The 17,334-nt window shown below is 38.5% G+C and overlaps 2 protein-coding genes and 1 long non-coding RNA gene across 3 annotated transcripts; 2 read left to right on the forward strand and 1 right to left on the reverse strand.

Annotated features, from left to right (window-relative positions):
- Positions 1–1,180: 1,180 nt before the first annotated feature.
- On the forward strand, positions 1,181–3,927 carry LOC121962958 (putative methyltransferase DDB_G0268948). Its single transcript, XM_042513303.2, has 6 exons — positions 1,181–1,339; positions 1,776–1,936; positions 2,223–2,436; positions 2,670–2,773; positions 3,050–3,187; positions 3,541–3,927. Exons 1-6 carry the CDS (start codon positions 1,232–1,234, stop codon positions 3,635–3,637), a joined length of 822 nt encoding a protein of 273 aa, XP_042369237.1. The 5' UTR covers positions 1,181–1,231; the 3' UTR covers positions 3,638–3,927.
- Positions 3,928–5,806: 1,879 nt separating this feature from the next.
- LOC121962912 (receptor activity-modifying protein 1-like) lies at positions 5,807–15,778 on the reverse strand. The gene is made up of 3 exons (XM_042513235.2): positions 15,472–15,778; positions 13,151–13,289; positions 5,807–7,673 (listed from the first exon to the last, which is right to left on the reverse strand). Exons 1-3 carry the CDS (start codon positions 15,524–15,526, stop codon positions 7,418–7,420), a joined length of 450 nt encoding a protein of 149 aa, XP_042369169.1. The 5' UTR covers positions 15,527–15,778; the 3' UTR covers positions 5,807–7,417.
- Positions 12,053–16,886, forward strand: LOC148185483 (uncharacterized). Its single transcript, XR_015775893.1, has 3 exons — positions 12,053–12,258; positions 14,189–14,284; positions 16,742–16,886. It is a non-coding gene; the product is annotated as an uncharacterized LOC148185483 (long non-coding RNA).
- Positions 16,887–17,334: the final 448 nt, after the last annotated feature.

Here is a 17,334-nt window from a genome sequence, read left to right on the forward strand (position 1 = left end):
TATAAAAAGCCAATAAAATTAATATGACATGATATCACACATGGTGTCCCAAAATGTCCCATAAATCAGACAGTAATCCACACACAGACAGTAATCCAGAGTGAAAGCGAGAGATTGAAACAAACCACCTCAGCTTCCCATGTCCAAGGGAACAACAAGAGGTCGATGAGGTTTGATTGAGGCAGGAAAAAGGATTTCCTGTTGTGCATCATAGTGGGAACAGTCTGCTGCTGAAGGTGCTCCTGTGTGTGACCAGCAGACCGTGGAAAGGATGGGAGTCGCTGTCCATGATGCTCCGCAGCTCGTACAGCATACTCCTCTCTGACACCACCAAAGAACCAAGCTCCACCCTCAGGACAGAGACAATCTTTGCTGCTGGACTTCAGTGTTGATAACAATATACATATAGTAATCATGAAAAAGTTACAAGTCAGGTTTAAAATGATACAAAATATCCTTTGAGTACAATTTATCCAATCTTTTTTTATTTTTTAAAATTTGGGTTTTTAAGGTACCACTAGTTTATAAAAGACGTTTAATCAGATTTTTTAAGCCAAATTTCTCTACTTCAGACACATAATGATGACACATGATAATTTAGCCCATGTCTAAAATATCAATAAATCAATAAATATAATAATCAATATGCCAAAGAAACAGTGCTATGGGAGATTAAATGAGGAAATGCATTGACAATCTCTTTGTAAATATCAATTGATTAGGAATTAAAACTCCCACCTGACTCCCAGTCATGCCCACACTCAGCAGCTCTTTCCTTTTAGCACCATGCATCACATGGTATGTGCATTCACTGCCACCTGCTGCTATTTGAAAGCAAGTGCAAAAATCTTGATTTGGAAAATCACAACATATCTATTGGCCTTGTTTAACAGAGGCAAGTCATTTTTCAAGGGCAATGCATGTCTTACATTTTTAGATTAGTCTTTAATGCAAGTATGGTCCTGGAAAAACTTTGAAACATGAAGACTGAAGCAAAGTACTTAAATCATAAAAATTAATTGCATGCTGCACTTTTACCGTTATTTTAAAGCAATAAAGCGTGAAGTCCAGTAATGCTTCGGTTACATGTGGACATGCAGTTTGCAGCTGTCCAAGAGGGCAGGACAACTTTAACTCTGGGAGTTAATGATTAAATAAAGACAAGTGCACAAGTGCAGAGTCATTGTATCAGTAGGTGCGCTGACCATCACAAGCAGTTATACCCAGAAACATGGCTGTGCGTCTCTTTGAGGGTAAAGATCATGCAGCTGCGTACCTGCAGTACAGAGTGGAGCCTGTTGAATTAATCAGCTTAATTATGAGCTACATGGAGAAAAAAGTAAGTGTGTATGTTCATGTTTTCAGTACTTTGATAGGCGGCAACATGCTTATATGTGTTTTGGTACCATTTTATGTTGCCTTTATCATCTCTAATTAGGATTAAATACTCAATCACTTTCAAAAACAGCATATTCTTCAGCATTAACTATACCATATAGATACCTGTTTAACCATTTAAAATCTGAGCAAATTGTTTTGATTTCTTTCAAAAACGTGGTGAGAAGGCAACAAGTAACTTAACAAAGCAAGGCCCAAAAATTAACAAAAAAACAAGAGAGAACAAGAGAAAACAGAGTGCCAACTTTTCCAGAAAAAAGGCTGTAACTCCCTGTTACCTGAATGTTAAAATACCTGAAGGTTATCCGATAGAAGTGCTGCAGAACTGTATTTAGCACGATAGTTATGTTTCTAATCACAGCGGCTTAACCTTTTAGACCACAAAACAGTTCAACCTCGCAGTGGATGTGGGCTGCGGTTCGGGGCAAGGAACGATCTTATTGGCTCCATACTTCACCAGGGTTGTTGGAACAGACATCAGCCCCGCTCAGCTGCAGATGACTCTGGCCAAAAGCAACCCTCCAAATGTTTCATACAGGTGAGTTGGAGGAAAGGTGAGGATTTTGGTAATACCTTTAGCCCTTTCAACATGAGCACACTGGCTTGATTTCTTTTAAAATCTTGGAAACAAGGATTAAGAGTCAACTTTAGGAAGGAAATTACTTTTAAAACGCCACAAAATTAGTTTAGTTTCTTTGCCTTTTTACCCCATGTTTTTGAAAGAAGTCAAATTTTGGTGTTAATACAGATTTTAAATGGTTAAGTAGAAGGATTGTACAAATTACCCTCCAAGGTATATTGATGATATTTTATAATGACCCCAGGGAGTGTCCAGCAGAAGAGCTACCGTTTGGTTCTGGTGAGGTGGACCTCGTGACGGCCATGACCGCGGCTCACTGGTTCGACCGGGAGAAGTTCCTGGTGGAAGCTGACAGGGTGCTGAGGCCTGGAGGCTGCCTGGCTCTCCTAAGCTACACCTCAGACTTTGAGCTGGAGTATGGAGATATCTCCAACACACTGAATGACATCTGTAATGAGGTTCACACCAGATATCGAAATTCCTTGAATTTATATTTGAAATCTCTCTAAGAAAAGGGCCAAGATATGAGCCTTGAGCGACTTCACAAGAGGGCAGAACTAGTCATTGCTCAGCCAGATCCTTTATACAGAATTAAAAAAAGGTTTTTATTATATAAACTATGTTTTCTATTTGCATTGACTCAGCTGTGCAAAATCAGGAGAATTTTTGTTGCTCTTTTTATTTTAATCAGTTTTACGCTGCCCTGCTCCCCTTCCGAAATCCTCATATAGGAACGAGCTCTGTGACGATCTACTCTGACATGTTTGACTCCTGCTCCTACCCAGACAAAGAGTGGTGAGTATTCTTCACTTTACTTACATCCAGTTCCAGTCTTAAAAAACTAAAAGGGATAAACACTATGAATACATATATATTTACAGTGCAAGGGTGAGAGTCAGACAAATAAGCTCTGATGTCTGGGGGTTAACTGGCACAGAGCAGCTTTAAACTTGAGCACTTTGGGGTCAAGTGTCGTGCTCTGGAGCATGTTATATAGTCAAGGGAGAGGAGGATATTTCTGATTCTATATACAGCCTCCATGTCCTCAAATGTTCCTTGTTTCGTGTCCAGGAATGACTGTCTGAGGGTTAAAAGGACTTTGTCATTGAACGGATACATCTGCATGGTGGAGACCTTCTCCACTTATCAGAAATTACTACAAAAGGACCCCACGGAGGCTAAACGTCTTTCTGATGACATCAGAAACAAGTGAGATATCAACATCCATAATGATATTTATTAACTTCTGGCCCTGAACCATCACCTCAACTCACCTGGCATGTAATGTTGATCTTTTAATCTTCACTGAAATTCATTTATCGATATCAAAACTCTTCATTCAATACTCATTCACAGACTTAGGTATCATTCAAAAAAAGAAGTGCTCACTAAAACAGATTTTAACATATTTGTGAACAAAATTTGATAGAAACATAGAAAATATTAGATATTTCATGTCAACTCATGAAAAATGGGAGCAAAAAGTGCATTTATGTTTTTATTCAGTTCACTTTAGATTTCCTCAAGTAAACCAAACTGTCTCCTCGTGTCTTCTACCCCAGGTTAATGGCTGCCATGAAGACGTCTTCTCCTGACACAGAAGTTACGGTGATTGTCAAGTATTTCTATTGGCTGGCGTGCAAACCTGGTTCACTCTGATTTGCTGAATCCTGTTGATCCTTACGTCTTCAGTCTGTAAACCTCAGCTGTAAGTTTCAGCAGAGACTGACATAAATCCGTTGGTTGAATCTCTATTGTCTTAAAACAAGCACATGGTGTGTTTATCTTTTTAATTTTGTCTCATTACCAAACAGACAAATAGAGGCAGCTTCTGAAGGATTTTTTAAAATCATTATTACACATTGGAATTTCAGTAATTTGTTTTTATTTTTGACAAGTAAATGTAAATATGTACAAATTTAGAAAAAAATAAAGAATAGTGAAACAAATTGCTGCATCTCTTATTCAGTCTTTTTCCATGTACATCAGTACAGTTTTTGAGTCACAATGTATTATTCTTATTCTATCATGAAAAACTAATTTATGTGAAAATCGCTCCACGCAGCTGGACGTATCTGGATCTACCGTTAAAAAACATCTGCCTTTGTTTGTACAAATATGGCTGGATATCACCCAAACTGTTGCTGAAAAACACATCTGGAAATGTCCAGAACTATGGTTAAAAAAAGAGACTAGGATTGGTCGCTACAAACAGTAACAAATGTACCAAACATGTGAGCTGGAGGCAAGGTGGGTAATTTGGTAAAACCAGTTATTTATTTAACTGCAAGAATGTGGCAAATATCCTCCAGGGTGTATTGACACTTAATTGTCTCTATCTGTGCACTTTTTAAACATCCTTTCATTGTATTTAGACTGTGTGTAAACAGAAAATACTGGTTACCAACAGCAGTTGTTACAACAGCTAAAGACCTTTCCCATGATCAGACACCTCTGGAAAAAGACCCCACTGAGACTTAACATCTTACCTGTGATATCACTAACAAGTGAGATATTAACCTCCACCTCATCCACAAGTCTAATCATTAACTCGTGGCCCTGGACTCTCACCTCCACTCGCCTTACACTGAATGTTGATCTTTTAATCTCCACCTCAATGCATTTATCACTATCAAAAACTGCTGAAATTCATTTTTGAATGCTGTAACACTCGTAGGCATTAATCAGAGAAGCCAAACACTGCTTGACTAAGCTTAACTGTTGAAGACTTTTACTGCTTTGATAATATAGCCACCATTAATTCCTCTTCCACTGACAGGACAGAATAGCCCAGCAAGCAAAATATATGGAGTGGAAGTGCTGAGCCATAACTTTTACATGGATTTAAAAAAGTATGACATTGTATTTAATTACTATGACACTTTGGGGAGATTTATACACATTTCTGCTCTGTTACCTGTATTTTGTCTTGTGAAAAGAACAGTCTTTTGAGGTTTCACTTGTACTTTATATATTAATAATTAATGGGTTTAAGATCTTTTTAACCCACTTGTTTCTTTTTGTCTTGCCACGTTACTGTTTGCTATGCAGACATCTTCTCCTGACACAAAAGTAATTGCAAAGTATTCGAATGACTAGTGAGCAAACCTCACTGATCAAGTATTTCCAGATATTTTTAGCATGTGACTTTTTTTAAACAAGCCAATGTCTCCATTGTAAAAAGCAAATATTTGTTTTATCTTTAATAAAAGGTGTTAATGTTAAGTTGCCTGAATTTTAGAGAACACATTGAGCTTATTTTGTAATGCTTCAAACTAAGTCAACTTAAATTTTTTAAGGCAGCCAGGACACTTACTTTTTAATGTCAAAACAAAAATGCTACTGTAATTGTGACATTTTGTCAGTAATTGTGTTGTGATCACTTTAACCATTAATAGCTTCTGTTTCTTGAGAGATCTCACTCTATAGAGGGCGCTGTTAAAAATGTTGGTGCTGAAATTTTCAAAGCTGCATGGGGTCAGAGGTCGCCCCCAGAGGGACATTTCATGAGCAGGATTCTTGACATTTAGGTAAGAGGTAATATTTTTCATGCCAAAATGTAAAAAATCCACCTTTTACATCTTGGTCCTCTAATCTTTCACTTAATGGGTTTGCAGTAAAGGAGATCTTACCATTGATAAGTTTGTAGAGAGAGCTATAAATTACTAGACTACAAAATGGGGGTTGCTAGCTTAGTCACCAGAAATAAAAAATCCCATCAGGGGTTGCTTTTCACCTTCTATTCAGGGTTGGTTGTCACAGGTTTTGTCCTTTTTTTGTCCTTAAAGATCAAAAATGTACTTACAGGAATGATTTTTCCTGCATATGTTCTCTCGTGTAAAATTTAAGATAAGAAAGAACTTTATTAAACCTGAAGGAAATTCTTGTGCCAGATTGCTCCAGAAATACAGCAGCAAATAAGAATACAAGAACAGCGCATCAAATAAGTGAAAATACAATTAAATACAAAGTGATCTTCTGAGTGCAAGATACAAAGTGTCTGAAATAAAATAAAATACAAGTAAATGGATTTAAATGACATTAAACTTTTTAAATTAGTTTTAAGATCAACTCCTATTTTTATATATCTACTTAAAAATATATATAGGGACAACAAATCTCTGATGAGGATGGTTGTCAGAAGCTCACAGGACATTTTTGACAGTCCATATCTCTTAAAAAGAATAGTCTTAAGGACAGTATAGACATGCCAAACCTACCTGAGATTTCAGGCTTCCACTACACATTAAAAATGAATCTGTTAGAGATACAGTTAAGGGATTCAAATGAAAGTAATAAGTGTATTGGCCAGTTCCCCTATATTAATTAATTGGCTTTTATGTAGCTTTACCCTGAAACAGAGGCCAGGGGTTGATGGCCACATGTGTTATGTTTCTGTATAAATAAAGAGAATTGTATATTCTGTTTATGTAAATACAAAACATTACTGTTATAGGCTCTTGAATATTGACATCTGAGCCTCATGTTGAGTCTTAAAATTGAACTTTAGGGATTTAATCAGGGTCATTTGATGTTTTTAAAAAATGTATATAATTGCAGAATTGACTGCTTTACGATGCCACGGCTACAGCAGCCCTCTATAACATTGGAAAAAGATGTTTTTGAAGGAATTCACTCAAGGTGTTCTTGAGATATTGTGTTTACAAGAATTAAATGGATGTAAGGTCACAGCGAACTTGAGCTTGCCTGCCAAACTCTAATCAATTTATCCTTGAGTCCAAGTGGACGTTTGCACAGAATGGAAAGAAATTTCCTCAAGGTGCAGGTGCAGAGGTATAAAAAGGTGACAAATTGATTTGTTTTGTTTTTGTTTTTTGCTAAAAATATAATCTAATCGGTTTTCTCCAATTTGCATGTAGCACTCACTGAAGGATTAAACAACTTGGCCTCAAACACTTAAACTCACTTCTTCCTTTCCCTTCTTCACTCAGATTTCTTCCATTTTCTACTCTCCTTTCCTCTCTTTCCTCATCTCTTTTCCAAAATTTGTTACAATCATTCATCCAAGTCATTAGAGTGTCCTCCTCTCTCCAGTTATTTATGTGTTCACAGATTGTTTAGGGCCATGAGAACAGATGGTAATTAACATGCATGGCCTCCAAATCCCTTGAATCTCAAAGACCTTTATTACTTTCCTCTGCCAGACTTTGACACTCTCATATGGCTGATCCAAAGATAAATTCTATTTTTATACCAAATAGAGCTTTTATTTTACGTGATTGTGTGTAAGTCAAGTTTTCCTGCAGTCAAACAGCTTTTCATGCAATATTCTGTATGCTCATATTCATATTATTCTGAGGATAAAACAACTGGAACTTAATACATTATGCAAGAATAACCTAAAATCTTTGATGACATGCTCTGCTTCCAAGTCCATTTGTATTTACAAGCTTCAAGCACAAATTTAAAGGCCAGTCCTTATAAAACTCCCTCTGTGCGTTTACTTCTCCAGACTACCAGGGCGGTCATGAGCAAGGTGATCAGCACTGGCACTGCAATGAACGGGGCAAGGATGGCGGTTGGCGGGTCGTGGAGGAGCCGGCCGGTTAGAGCGCAGTTGTGGAAATAGACCCGGTGAATCTGCATGAAGAAGCGGTCCACTATCTGATTTGGCCAGAAGCAGTCCATCCTCAAGGCCACCTGGTAGGTGCAGTTTGTCAGCCCCTCATAGATCCTGCAGAGGGCGACAACACACAGTTAAATCATCCTTGGAGGCAAAAACTTCCAATTCTCAAATGCTATCACAACATAAAGATAAAAAGCCATGTTTCCATAATGAACTTAATGTAATTCTCCTTATTACAGAATTATAGAAATACACTCTTGTGTCTTTGAAATGTCCTTTCAGAGTGGAACCAAAATAGGGACTCCTGTTGGTTGGAAAAAAAGGCAAAGGAGTCTCAAATTACCAGTGGGCTCAACAAAGCTAAATATAACTGCTAGGTGGTAGAGGGCAGGGGAAATGGAAATGCATACCAACAGGGTAGCACCCACAGTGCAGCGTTGCACCATACCAGGAGAGATTCTGATCCGGATGGCCACTGTGTCAAACTGCATAGCTGGAGGCCCAGTGGGCAAGTGGTCAGAAAGCAGAGTGTCTTAAAGGAAAAGGCCACCCAACTTTAAAGGGGCAGTTCACCCATGAATCAAAAATACATATTTTTCCGCCTAACTGTTGTGCTGTTTACCAGTCTTGATTGTTTTGGTTTGAGATGCAGAGTGTTGGGATGGCACTTGGTTTGTGGAGCACAAAGCGCCAAACATATACATTTGAAAAATTCAACAGCAATGTCTCTTTCTAGGAATCACGACCCGGTTTCTCAAGATAATCCACAGACCTTGTTGTGTGCAGAGCTATTTTCTTTCTACTGAACAACACCTGCCAACCATGTCACAGCGGAGGATGCCATTAATGTTTACATCTTGCACTATCACCATCCTCTTATCCATAAGTAGATGCATGCTTCCTTCTGCACAGTGATGCATTTGTTTGGTAGCAGAAAGAATATAGTTCCTGCGTGCCACTGCTCACAACAAGGGTTGTAGATTATTTTGAGTAATTGGGTTATAATTTCTGGAAAGAGTTGTAGTTGAGTTTTACAATATATGTTTTTGAGGCTTTTGAGCCTAGTGTATTTCCATGTATTTATATTTGAGAGAGGGCAGACATCCCTACAGCCAATACCTCCAATATTATGCAACTCACACCAAAACAATCTAGATTGATAAATAGCACTACAGGTAAGACGAAAATATATAGTTTTGATTTTGGTTTGAATTGGCTCTTTAATATTCATCATAAATGGCTTTTTCTTTTTTAAAGATATTTTTTGGGGTTTTTTTTGGCCCTTATTTGATAGGACAGAGTATACGTGTGAAAGAGGGAGAGAGAGGAGACGACATGCAGCAAAGGGCCTAGGCTGGCGTCAAACCTGCGACAGCTGCGGCGAGAACTCAGCCTCTGTAAATGGGGCACCCGCTCTATCCACTGAGCCACCAACACCTCATAAATGGCTTTTTCTTGCAAGTGCAATTAATTGTTTAGTGTGGCATTTACCTTTATCATTTTTAACAACAGAGCAAGCAACAAGAGGTGAAATGAGGTTGCATCAATCCTCCAGAATGCATTGCCACAACATGATGTGGTGTATTTTCTGTAAGGGACAAAACTCAGTTTTCCTCACTGGGCCTCTCTTTAATTTGATTCATTATTTTGAGTTCATTTAATTATTAAAGGTATTGAATCTAGATTTTGACACAAATGATAACAGCAGGCGTCACTTTGATTTCAGTTTGCATAAATCAGTCTTGATCTTTGGGGCCTGAGGGACTGGGGCCTCTGAGCAGTTGGTAATCCATCTCAGATAATTACTGCATAAAATTAAATAAAAATATGACGTAGAGCAGAATGAGTGCTCCAACAAACTTTACAACACTTTATTGCAAGTGTTGCATGTAGTGAATCTCTAAGCATTTAGGATTAAAGCATGAATTACATGACTGGTATGTAGTGGTATTATGTGTGTGTGATTCTCCTTGTGCTAAGAGCCAACTGTCATCACCAGGAGCTGTTTCTGGAGCTGGCGTGGCAGCTGTAGGACTGAGGATCACCATTAAAGTTAATGATAGTTTCAGATTAAGACTCACACTCATGGTCATGATTAAGACTTGGACTCCGTTTGGGTAAAAGACTCTCAAGCATATTTATACAAACATGTGTGTTGAGCTCCCACTCAGTGAAAGTGTTTTGATACGGCACAAGTCAGAAGAGACCAGAGTGTTTTGAGGTTTTTTGTAGCTCTGAGCAATGCCGTGTGTGAACGACGCAATCTTGTTCTTTTTAAAAGCTTTAAAACTAACAAGCATTGGAGTGAAGCTGCAAACAAATTTAGTATTTACACCCACACACAGTGATTCAATGCAACATACACTCAAACAAAAAAATGTGTGCATCCACAAATACACATTCCCAATTAACAGTTTTGATGACAAATAAATTGTATTATATAATACTTGATTAATGTGGTTGCAAAAATACATTTTGGAGCAACAGACTTAAGTGTTAATTAGGCAGAAATCATGTTGTTGGGGCGTCAGTGGATCAGTCGATAGAGCGGGAGCCCCATGTACGGAGAATAAGTCCTCGCCGCAGCAGTCGTGGGTTTGACCCCAGCCCCGGCCCTTTGCTGCATGTTGTCCCCTCTCTCTCCCCCTTTCACACGCATACTCTGTCTTATCAAATAAAGGTGAAAAAAGCCCCAAAAATATACTGGAAATGTTGGGTCCCAGCCAGACATTTTGAACTCTTGGGACTCAGCATGAACCTATGGGAACCTGGGGGCCCCCTTGGGAGATCATTTTCCCATTTACGGCACCTGTACTCACTATTTTTCAAGACATTTTAGATTACAGAATTTCTAAAAATATATACAGCATTTGGTGAAAACATGATAGATGCCAAAAAATCATAACCTATTTTGTACTGAATTGTTCTTCAGCTGTCTTCATCATCCTGAAAATATAACACAACAAATGTGAAGGATGACTAATTTTCACTCCTTCCACACAAAAAGAGGCAAAACTGCTTGATTTTTTTAAGTTGCATAACATTCTGTAGGTAGGGTATGAATGGTGTAATCAGCATTACTAATACTGAACCTGTTTTTGTTGTACTATGTTGGAGTAGAGTTCGCAGAATTAATGTTTAGCGGTCAACTCTGCTAAATTGAAATTGATACCATTATAATCTGGGCTGCTCTAATTGCAAAAATAAAGATCAATAAAGTGCCAAAAAATACATTTGAAAAACTCAACAGCAATGTCAATGTCAATTATATTAGATTTGTTTAGCGAATAGGATAGATTCCCAACTTTTCAGCAAACATTTGGCGTTGCAGCCCAAGATGAACCACCCCTTCTCTGCCCCTGCAGCTGACAATCACTTGGTACAGAAACTGACTTTGTGGGTTTCGTTGCAGACAACATGGGCAGATAAAGAGAGTTCACTGCAAACCTTAGTTAGAAGATCATCATAGATCAATTTCATTTTGTATTAAACCGCCTTTTATATATATATATATATTAATATGAGCCAGATGCAACAAATTTTCATTCTACTGTGTACCTGTTTGGTATCGAGTCTGAATGGCAATAAAGGAATCTTGAATCTGGCAAACAAAAAATATCCTCTGTCTTTGTGTTTTTCCTCAGTCATCTTTCAGGTGAACCCACCAGAATTGTTTACTTCCTCTTGGAGGAAGAAGTACATGTTCAGCAAAACAAGTAGAGTGTGTCAGAGTCACAGAGAGAAGAGGGCTCATCTGCTGTATAGATGACTGCCGCTGAAATGCTGTGTATTCATTTGATATACAGTTGGAGATAAAGCTGACGTTATGGCACTTTCTTTGTATATTTGCATTCATTACAAGCTGTATCATCTCAGTGTGATGCTCTTCGAGGAATAGCAATAGTAGGAAAAACCTTCTGTAACAACCTGCAGTGGATCTAAACTCCATTTGCTTCACTCTCAAGGACGAACCATGTCATTGGCAAATGATGTGTTTCGGAGTCTGATGGACTTGGAACTGATTTGTGGTGCTGGATGGAGCCGAGATTTCTAAAACCATCACCGTGTGTGTTATGTTTGGATCTCACCTGAATGACAATGTGGCTAACTCAACATATCTACAGTATAATTTGTTGACAAGTGGACAAATTGTAAGTCGTTAGAAAAACAAAGCACTACATGGTTTGGATGGTTTTTGGCTTCACAGATATGAGATTATTTTCAATTAACTTCATCCTTCAGGTTCTGTGATTTGATTTACAAAGAATGACAGGTTCAACAGCTTTCCCATCACCCCTGTGTTTTTTCACCCATGTGTTTTTTCACCCCTCCATCGTCCCTCCTTCATCCCTCCATCATCCCTCCTTCGCCTATCACGCCACTTACAACCTGCCTTTCCCCTCTGGATGTCACATATGTTATATGGTGAATCTTTATATATAATACCCTGTTTAAATTTTATCAAAGTATAAAGTTACACATAATTAATGGCAGCGGGCATAGTTGTTTTATTAAAGGAAGGACAACTGTTATTTTGGTGTTTCTAAATTAGTCTGCACCCACAAACAAGCCTAATATGTGTATTTCTAATTTTCTGTCCTGTATTCCTTATTTTTCTGCCAGGTCTCCCAAAGACCTGGACGATGGCGTCAAACATTGCTGCTAGGAGTTTCGTGACACGACTGCAAACCCTGTATGTGGCTGTACAAATCTTTTATGATGAGTTAGACACACTCACACACACTCGCACACACTCACAGAGAGAGCGCCACCACTAATTATGTGCTGGACCAAGAGAGGACAGGAGGGAAATCACAGTTTTGACAGTAGCTTCTCCTGTGGGCCTCGCAGCTCCAGTCCCCCTCCTGCCTGACTCATCCTCTCACTGTGTTTTGGAAAGCACTTCTCAGAAATACACACATACACACACAATATAATGTGAGACAGATACAGTTAAAGGTTGCAACGTTGCACTTGGGGAGCGAGACTAGGACATAACTACATGCTTGCATATGGAGGACATCTGATCAGTGTGCACGCTTACCAGCCTCCTTATGCAGTTATCATGACTTTTCAATCATTTAATACAAAAATATATACTTTTTGCAAATAAGTAATTAAATAATGAATTAACAGTTTTCTCATATATTAGTTGTTACATTCAGTGTTAATTCACATTTGGGATCAGCTGCTTCAACACCAGCTGACAATGGCATCCAATCATATTCCTGCAGTCGTTATAACCTGACTTTTCTCATCAAGACACAACTTCATAACTGCAATGTGCTGCTGCAAAGATTTGCTTCACCAACCCAATCCAAATCCTCATTCCTTGAGTTCACTCAAAGAATAAAGCCAGCTCTATCAACCCAATCACCAGAATAAATGTTGACATTGAACGTTTCTGCAAACCACTGACATGTTTTTATCTTTCATATGTTAGAAGATGTATGAATACTTTAGGTTTCTTTGCTGTAGTTAACATGTTTTGGGGAGATTGTGCTGCATTTTGCATCTACAACAAAAATGCAAAAGAAAAGGGGGGGATTTGATTTTTTTTTTCTTTGCCTAATAGGTGAACTCACTCCATGGTGTCCAGCCAGCTGCACCACAGGCCTCGCTCCAGCCCTCCCATGTCGAATTTGAACTTAGCTAAGCAGAGATCGTTGATCATCCTCTCGTAGAAACCCCTGTTGCAGGCAGACACTGTATGCAGGACTTGACCTAAAAGCATAGAAGAGAAAGAGAGACAAAAATCCAGATATAAATATGAAAATTGACTTTGGTGATCACTTTATTTCAGTGACTGGGAAGCTAAACCTTGTAAAGATACAAAAGATTTTAAAAAGCACTCCAGAGGTTATCTGCTGTGTTCGGTTCTTGATAATTAGGCATATGTTAGTGCAACAAACAAGGTCATGTCCCGGCAATGGCTATTCCTTTCGGACCATTTCTTCCCTATTAGCCTGTTACGTTCACCAAGAAAAGATTTTAATTTGCAGTTGGAGTCCCAATCCCATTTGTTTACTTCAGAGATGTGTGTTAACAGGCTCTTAACGTGGAGGCAGACTGCTGCTGTCCCGCTGGACTCGCAGCTGAATGTAACACCACTGAGCAGTACAGTAGGAGAGGGAGCTTAAGCTGGTGGAAAAAAGCCTGTCTGGAACGAACAGGTTGTTGTTACGATCAGAAAACATGGTGGATCTCAGTCTGTGGCGGCCTGATAAGGGCCAACTGTGTGCCCATTATGTTTGTTCTGTTTCAGCTGGCTCTTTAGGCTCTGAAACACTCAAAGGAAGAATGAATGTGTTGACACGGGGATTTTGAAAGAGATGCTACTGAAAGAGAAATGTTCGAGACCCCGCCGTTAGTGCCGCACACATTTTCTAGAGTAACAGAGGCTTGAGGTGCTTCAATAAAAACTGTCAAAAAACATGAAGAAATGCACATATACATGGTAATTTTGCAAAACTGAAGCATCTATTAGCTTGTTTGTCACCCACATAGTTGGAAGGATGTGATGTTTCACCTGTCTGTTTGTTGGCAGATGCGTGTGGAGAAATCTGACAGTTAAAGATGCCTTCTAACTTGGCTGTTAACCAGCACTGCATGTCTTTTTCCAGGAAAATCAAGACAGACCATAACGGATGCTGCTCTGCTGCGAGTTGGAGGATTGAACTCTACTGACTAACTGCCTTCAAGATTTTCCAGATTTTCAGGTAAAGGAAACACCCATCATTGTAGCAGGAATCAGAGAGCAACACCTTCAGTACTTGTGCTGTCCTTATTTGACATGTGATATTGAAAGTTTCCTGCCACATTGAAAATGAATTAATACACATTGGTAATATTTATGTACTTTGATGAATGTTATTAAGGAGCCAGAGTGCATAAAAAGTATCAAAATAGAGCTTGTTTCCGGAAAAAAAGAGAGGATAGAGATCTGCGCTATTAATTAATTATTTTTAGTTATTATTTTAATGAACTGGCCCCTGGCTGACAGTCATTTTGTAAAAGTAGGGGCAAAGCAAGTTGCGTATCCCTTACCTACAGTTTACCTCAAGAATTATTGACATAAATATCTTTCTCTGAGTTAAAATGTATCTTTCTAACAGCCTTCCTTATAGGGCCAGGCAACAGATTTGATCCATGTTCCATGAATATTGAGATACGAGAATATAATTTGCCTTAGATTTTTGACAATATCATAAGTGTTGTCTGGTTTTAAAGGCTGCAGTGATTAAATTATCTCAGTCCTTATATCCACATTACTAATGGGTTTTTTTTAATCAAAATTCTCACGTGTAACTATTTTGTGAAAGCACCAAAAGTCATTGCAATATTGAGATTGAGGTATTTGGTTATCAGTATAGCGATATTTGATTTCACCCAGCACTACTTCATTGTAACCTGTTGAACATCCAGATTGCAACAAGCTGCAGCTGTAAAACACCTGTAGACTTGACTGATACATCTGCCACAGAACCTGAATCAGGGCCTTTCCCAATGGTGGAATGTAACTGAGTACATTTACTCAAGAACGTCACTTTAGAATAAGTACTTTCTTTATTCAATGCTAGTTCAGATTTTTTAATTAATGGTTACTTTACAAACTGTGAATTTATAGTGAGCTCATAAGATGTGACTTATCATCTAAAAAAAGTGTTTTACAGTTTGTTATTGCTCCTTTTTCCTGAAGGAAACCACCTGAATACTTTTTACAGCCCTCACTGTCCCTCAAACTAGAACATTTGTAGTGAGTAGATTGTGCATTTACAATATGGACTTCGTAATACCTCAAAAATTGAATGAATATAATACATAGAACAAAGGAAACAAAACAAAACTATGTCTCCCTGTAAAATGGACCAAACCATGTCAGTTCAAGCCACTTAGAAAAACTCACCTGCCATCAACAGCAGCAGCCCTGCTCGCAGAAGCGACGCGCTCCCCACAGCCATGCCGTACTCAAAGACGTCTCGCGCTCTGCTCACTCCCTGGGGGTCAGTTTTTCATATCTCATTCTCCCTCCAGTATATTCAAACCACGGCCACTGATCCAGCAACCATACCGCAATGTTACAGACAAATTAACCGCAGCAGCAGCTCGTGGTGCGCGGTCAACAAGAAGGCGCCAACTGTGCGTAAAAGCCCCCTTGACCTTCCACACGGGCAGCCTCCTTCCCCTCACCGCAGCCCTAATCATAGCAGCTCCGCGTGTCATCTGATCCTTTTGTCCCGCTGCTTACAGAGTGGAGCTGCACACAGGGGACAAAACAAAGTCAGTCACCAAAATAAGTGCCAGGCACGAGGAATCAAGGGAATCAATCCATTATAAAACATCAGTTTACAGTCATGTTATACAAATATTAAAGCAAAGACGACAACAAAAACAAAAAACCCTTATATATTCAAACAACATGTTTCCTGTTGAATATTGACAGAAAACATCTTACACCTTTTGAAACCTGAGCCAATTGGTTTGATTTCTTTAGAAAAATATGGACAGAAGGCACTGAGCAACTAAATAAGACACTGATTAAAAAGAAAGTATGAAGATAATATCCTGAAAATAAACAAAACAATAAATTTAAAAAAAGAAAAGTATAAAAAAAAGAAAAGAAAACAAAAACTATTCAGTTCCTGGACATTTATTTGGATATTTTTCTAACAACCCTCCCCTCTTTTCCAAACCTTTTTTTCTTGTCAAACTTTTTTTAAGTTGATCTTTGCCTTTTTCCTAAATATTTCCAAACAAAATCGAACCAATTTCTTCAAGTTTCAAAGCAAATAGCTTGTGATTGGTATCTGAATGTCTGAGCTGATGTCAATCCAGGTTTCAAAGGGTTAAAAATCTGTAAGAATTTGATGTTCATAAACTCCCTATATTCTGCATTATAGCCCTTTAAATACACAACTAACACAACCTATAAATGCTCTTTGCTCTAAATTGCACTATTATCACTGCAGAGGCCTGCTGCCATTAGACTCCGTTTATGAGCCAAGTTTCCTTCATTACTTATTTATGGTTTGTAATGGATTAATGGGAATACCCTCCAGTCACACAGGGGCCCGTCACAGAGCACAAAGACAGAATTCCCATTTCCATGTCACAGTCATATCAGCGCAGATCTCATGCAGCTTAGTTCTGCCATTAATTGAATGTTTTATCTGCAGATTTTTTTTAGGACAGGGGCAAAGTGACATTAATTGATATTCTCAACGCTGCTCTGCGTTCTGCTGCCACCCAGTGTGCCTGTCTGTGCTTCTGCGTGTGAGACTGATCCCACAGTTTTAAAAGATTTATATCACATAATGTACTGTAGACTGATCTTATATTAATGGGTAATTTCTTGATTATTAGATTAAATAATTGTTTCAAAGGCAAAACTGTTTTGGTCAGATTTTTTTGTTCATTCTAAACAGCATTTTACACTTTTTTAGCACTGATTTACATGCTTGTTAATAGCGTAATTTAATTGTTTGAAGGATAACCACATCCACTTTCAAAATTCATTCATCCAATGGGCTTAGACAGTCCAAACAATCAAGGACTTAAATTTTGGATGTGATCAATTAAGCCTGGAACTGCTCCATTGACAAACGAATTGGAAAACATGCATAGCATTATACGTTACTGCAAGATACTTTACATTTGCACTTTATGAAAATGCTATGGCAAATGTAGTTGTGTTCAGGCAGAAAAATCTAGAGGTTGTGGTCAGGAAAAGATCATGTTTTGTTTAAAACACATTCACAGTCCGAGCAAG

This window comes from Plectropomus leopardus, chromosome 24 (genome assembly GCF_026936395.1).
Source record: "Plectropomus leopardus strain MGB_pleo_1.0 chromosome 24, ASM2693639v1, whole genome shotgun sequence".
Taxonomy (NCBI): Eukaryota; Metazoa; Chordata; class Actinopteri; order Perciformes; family Serranidae; genus Plectropomus; species Plectropomus leopardus.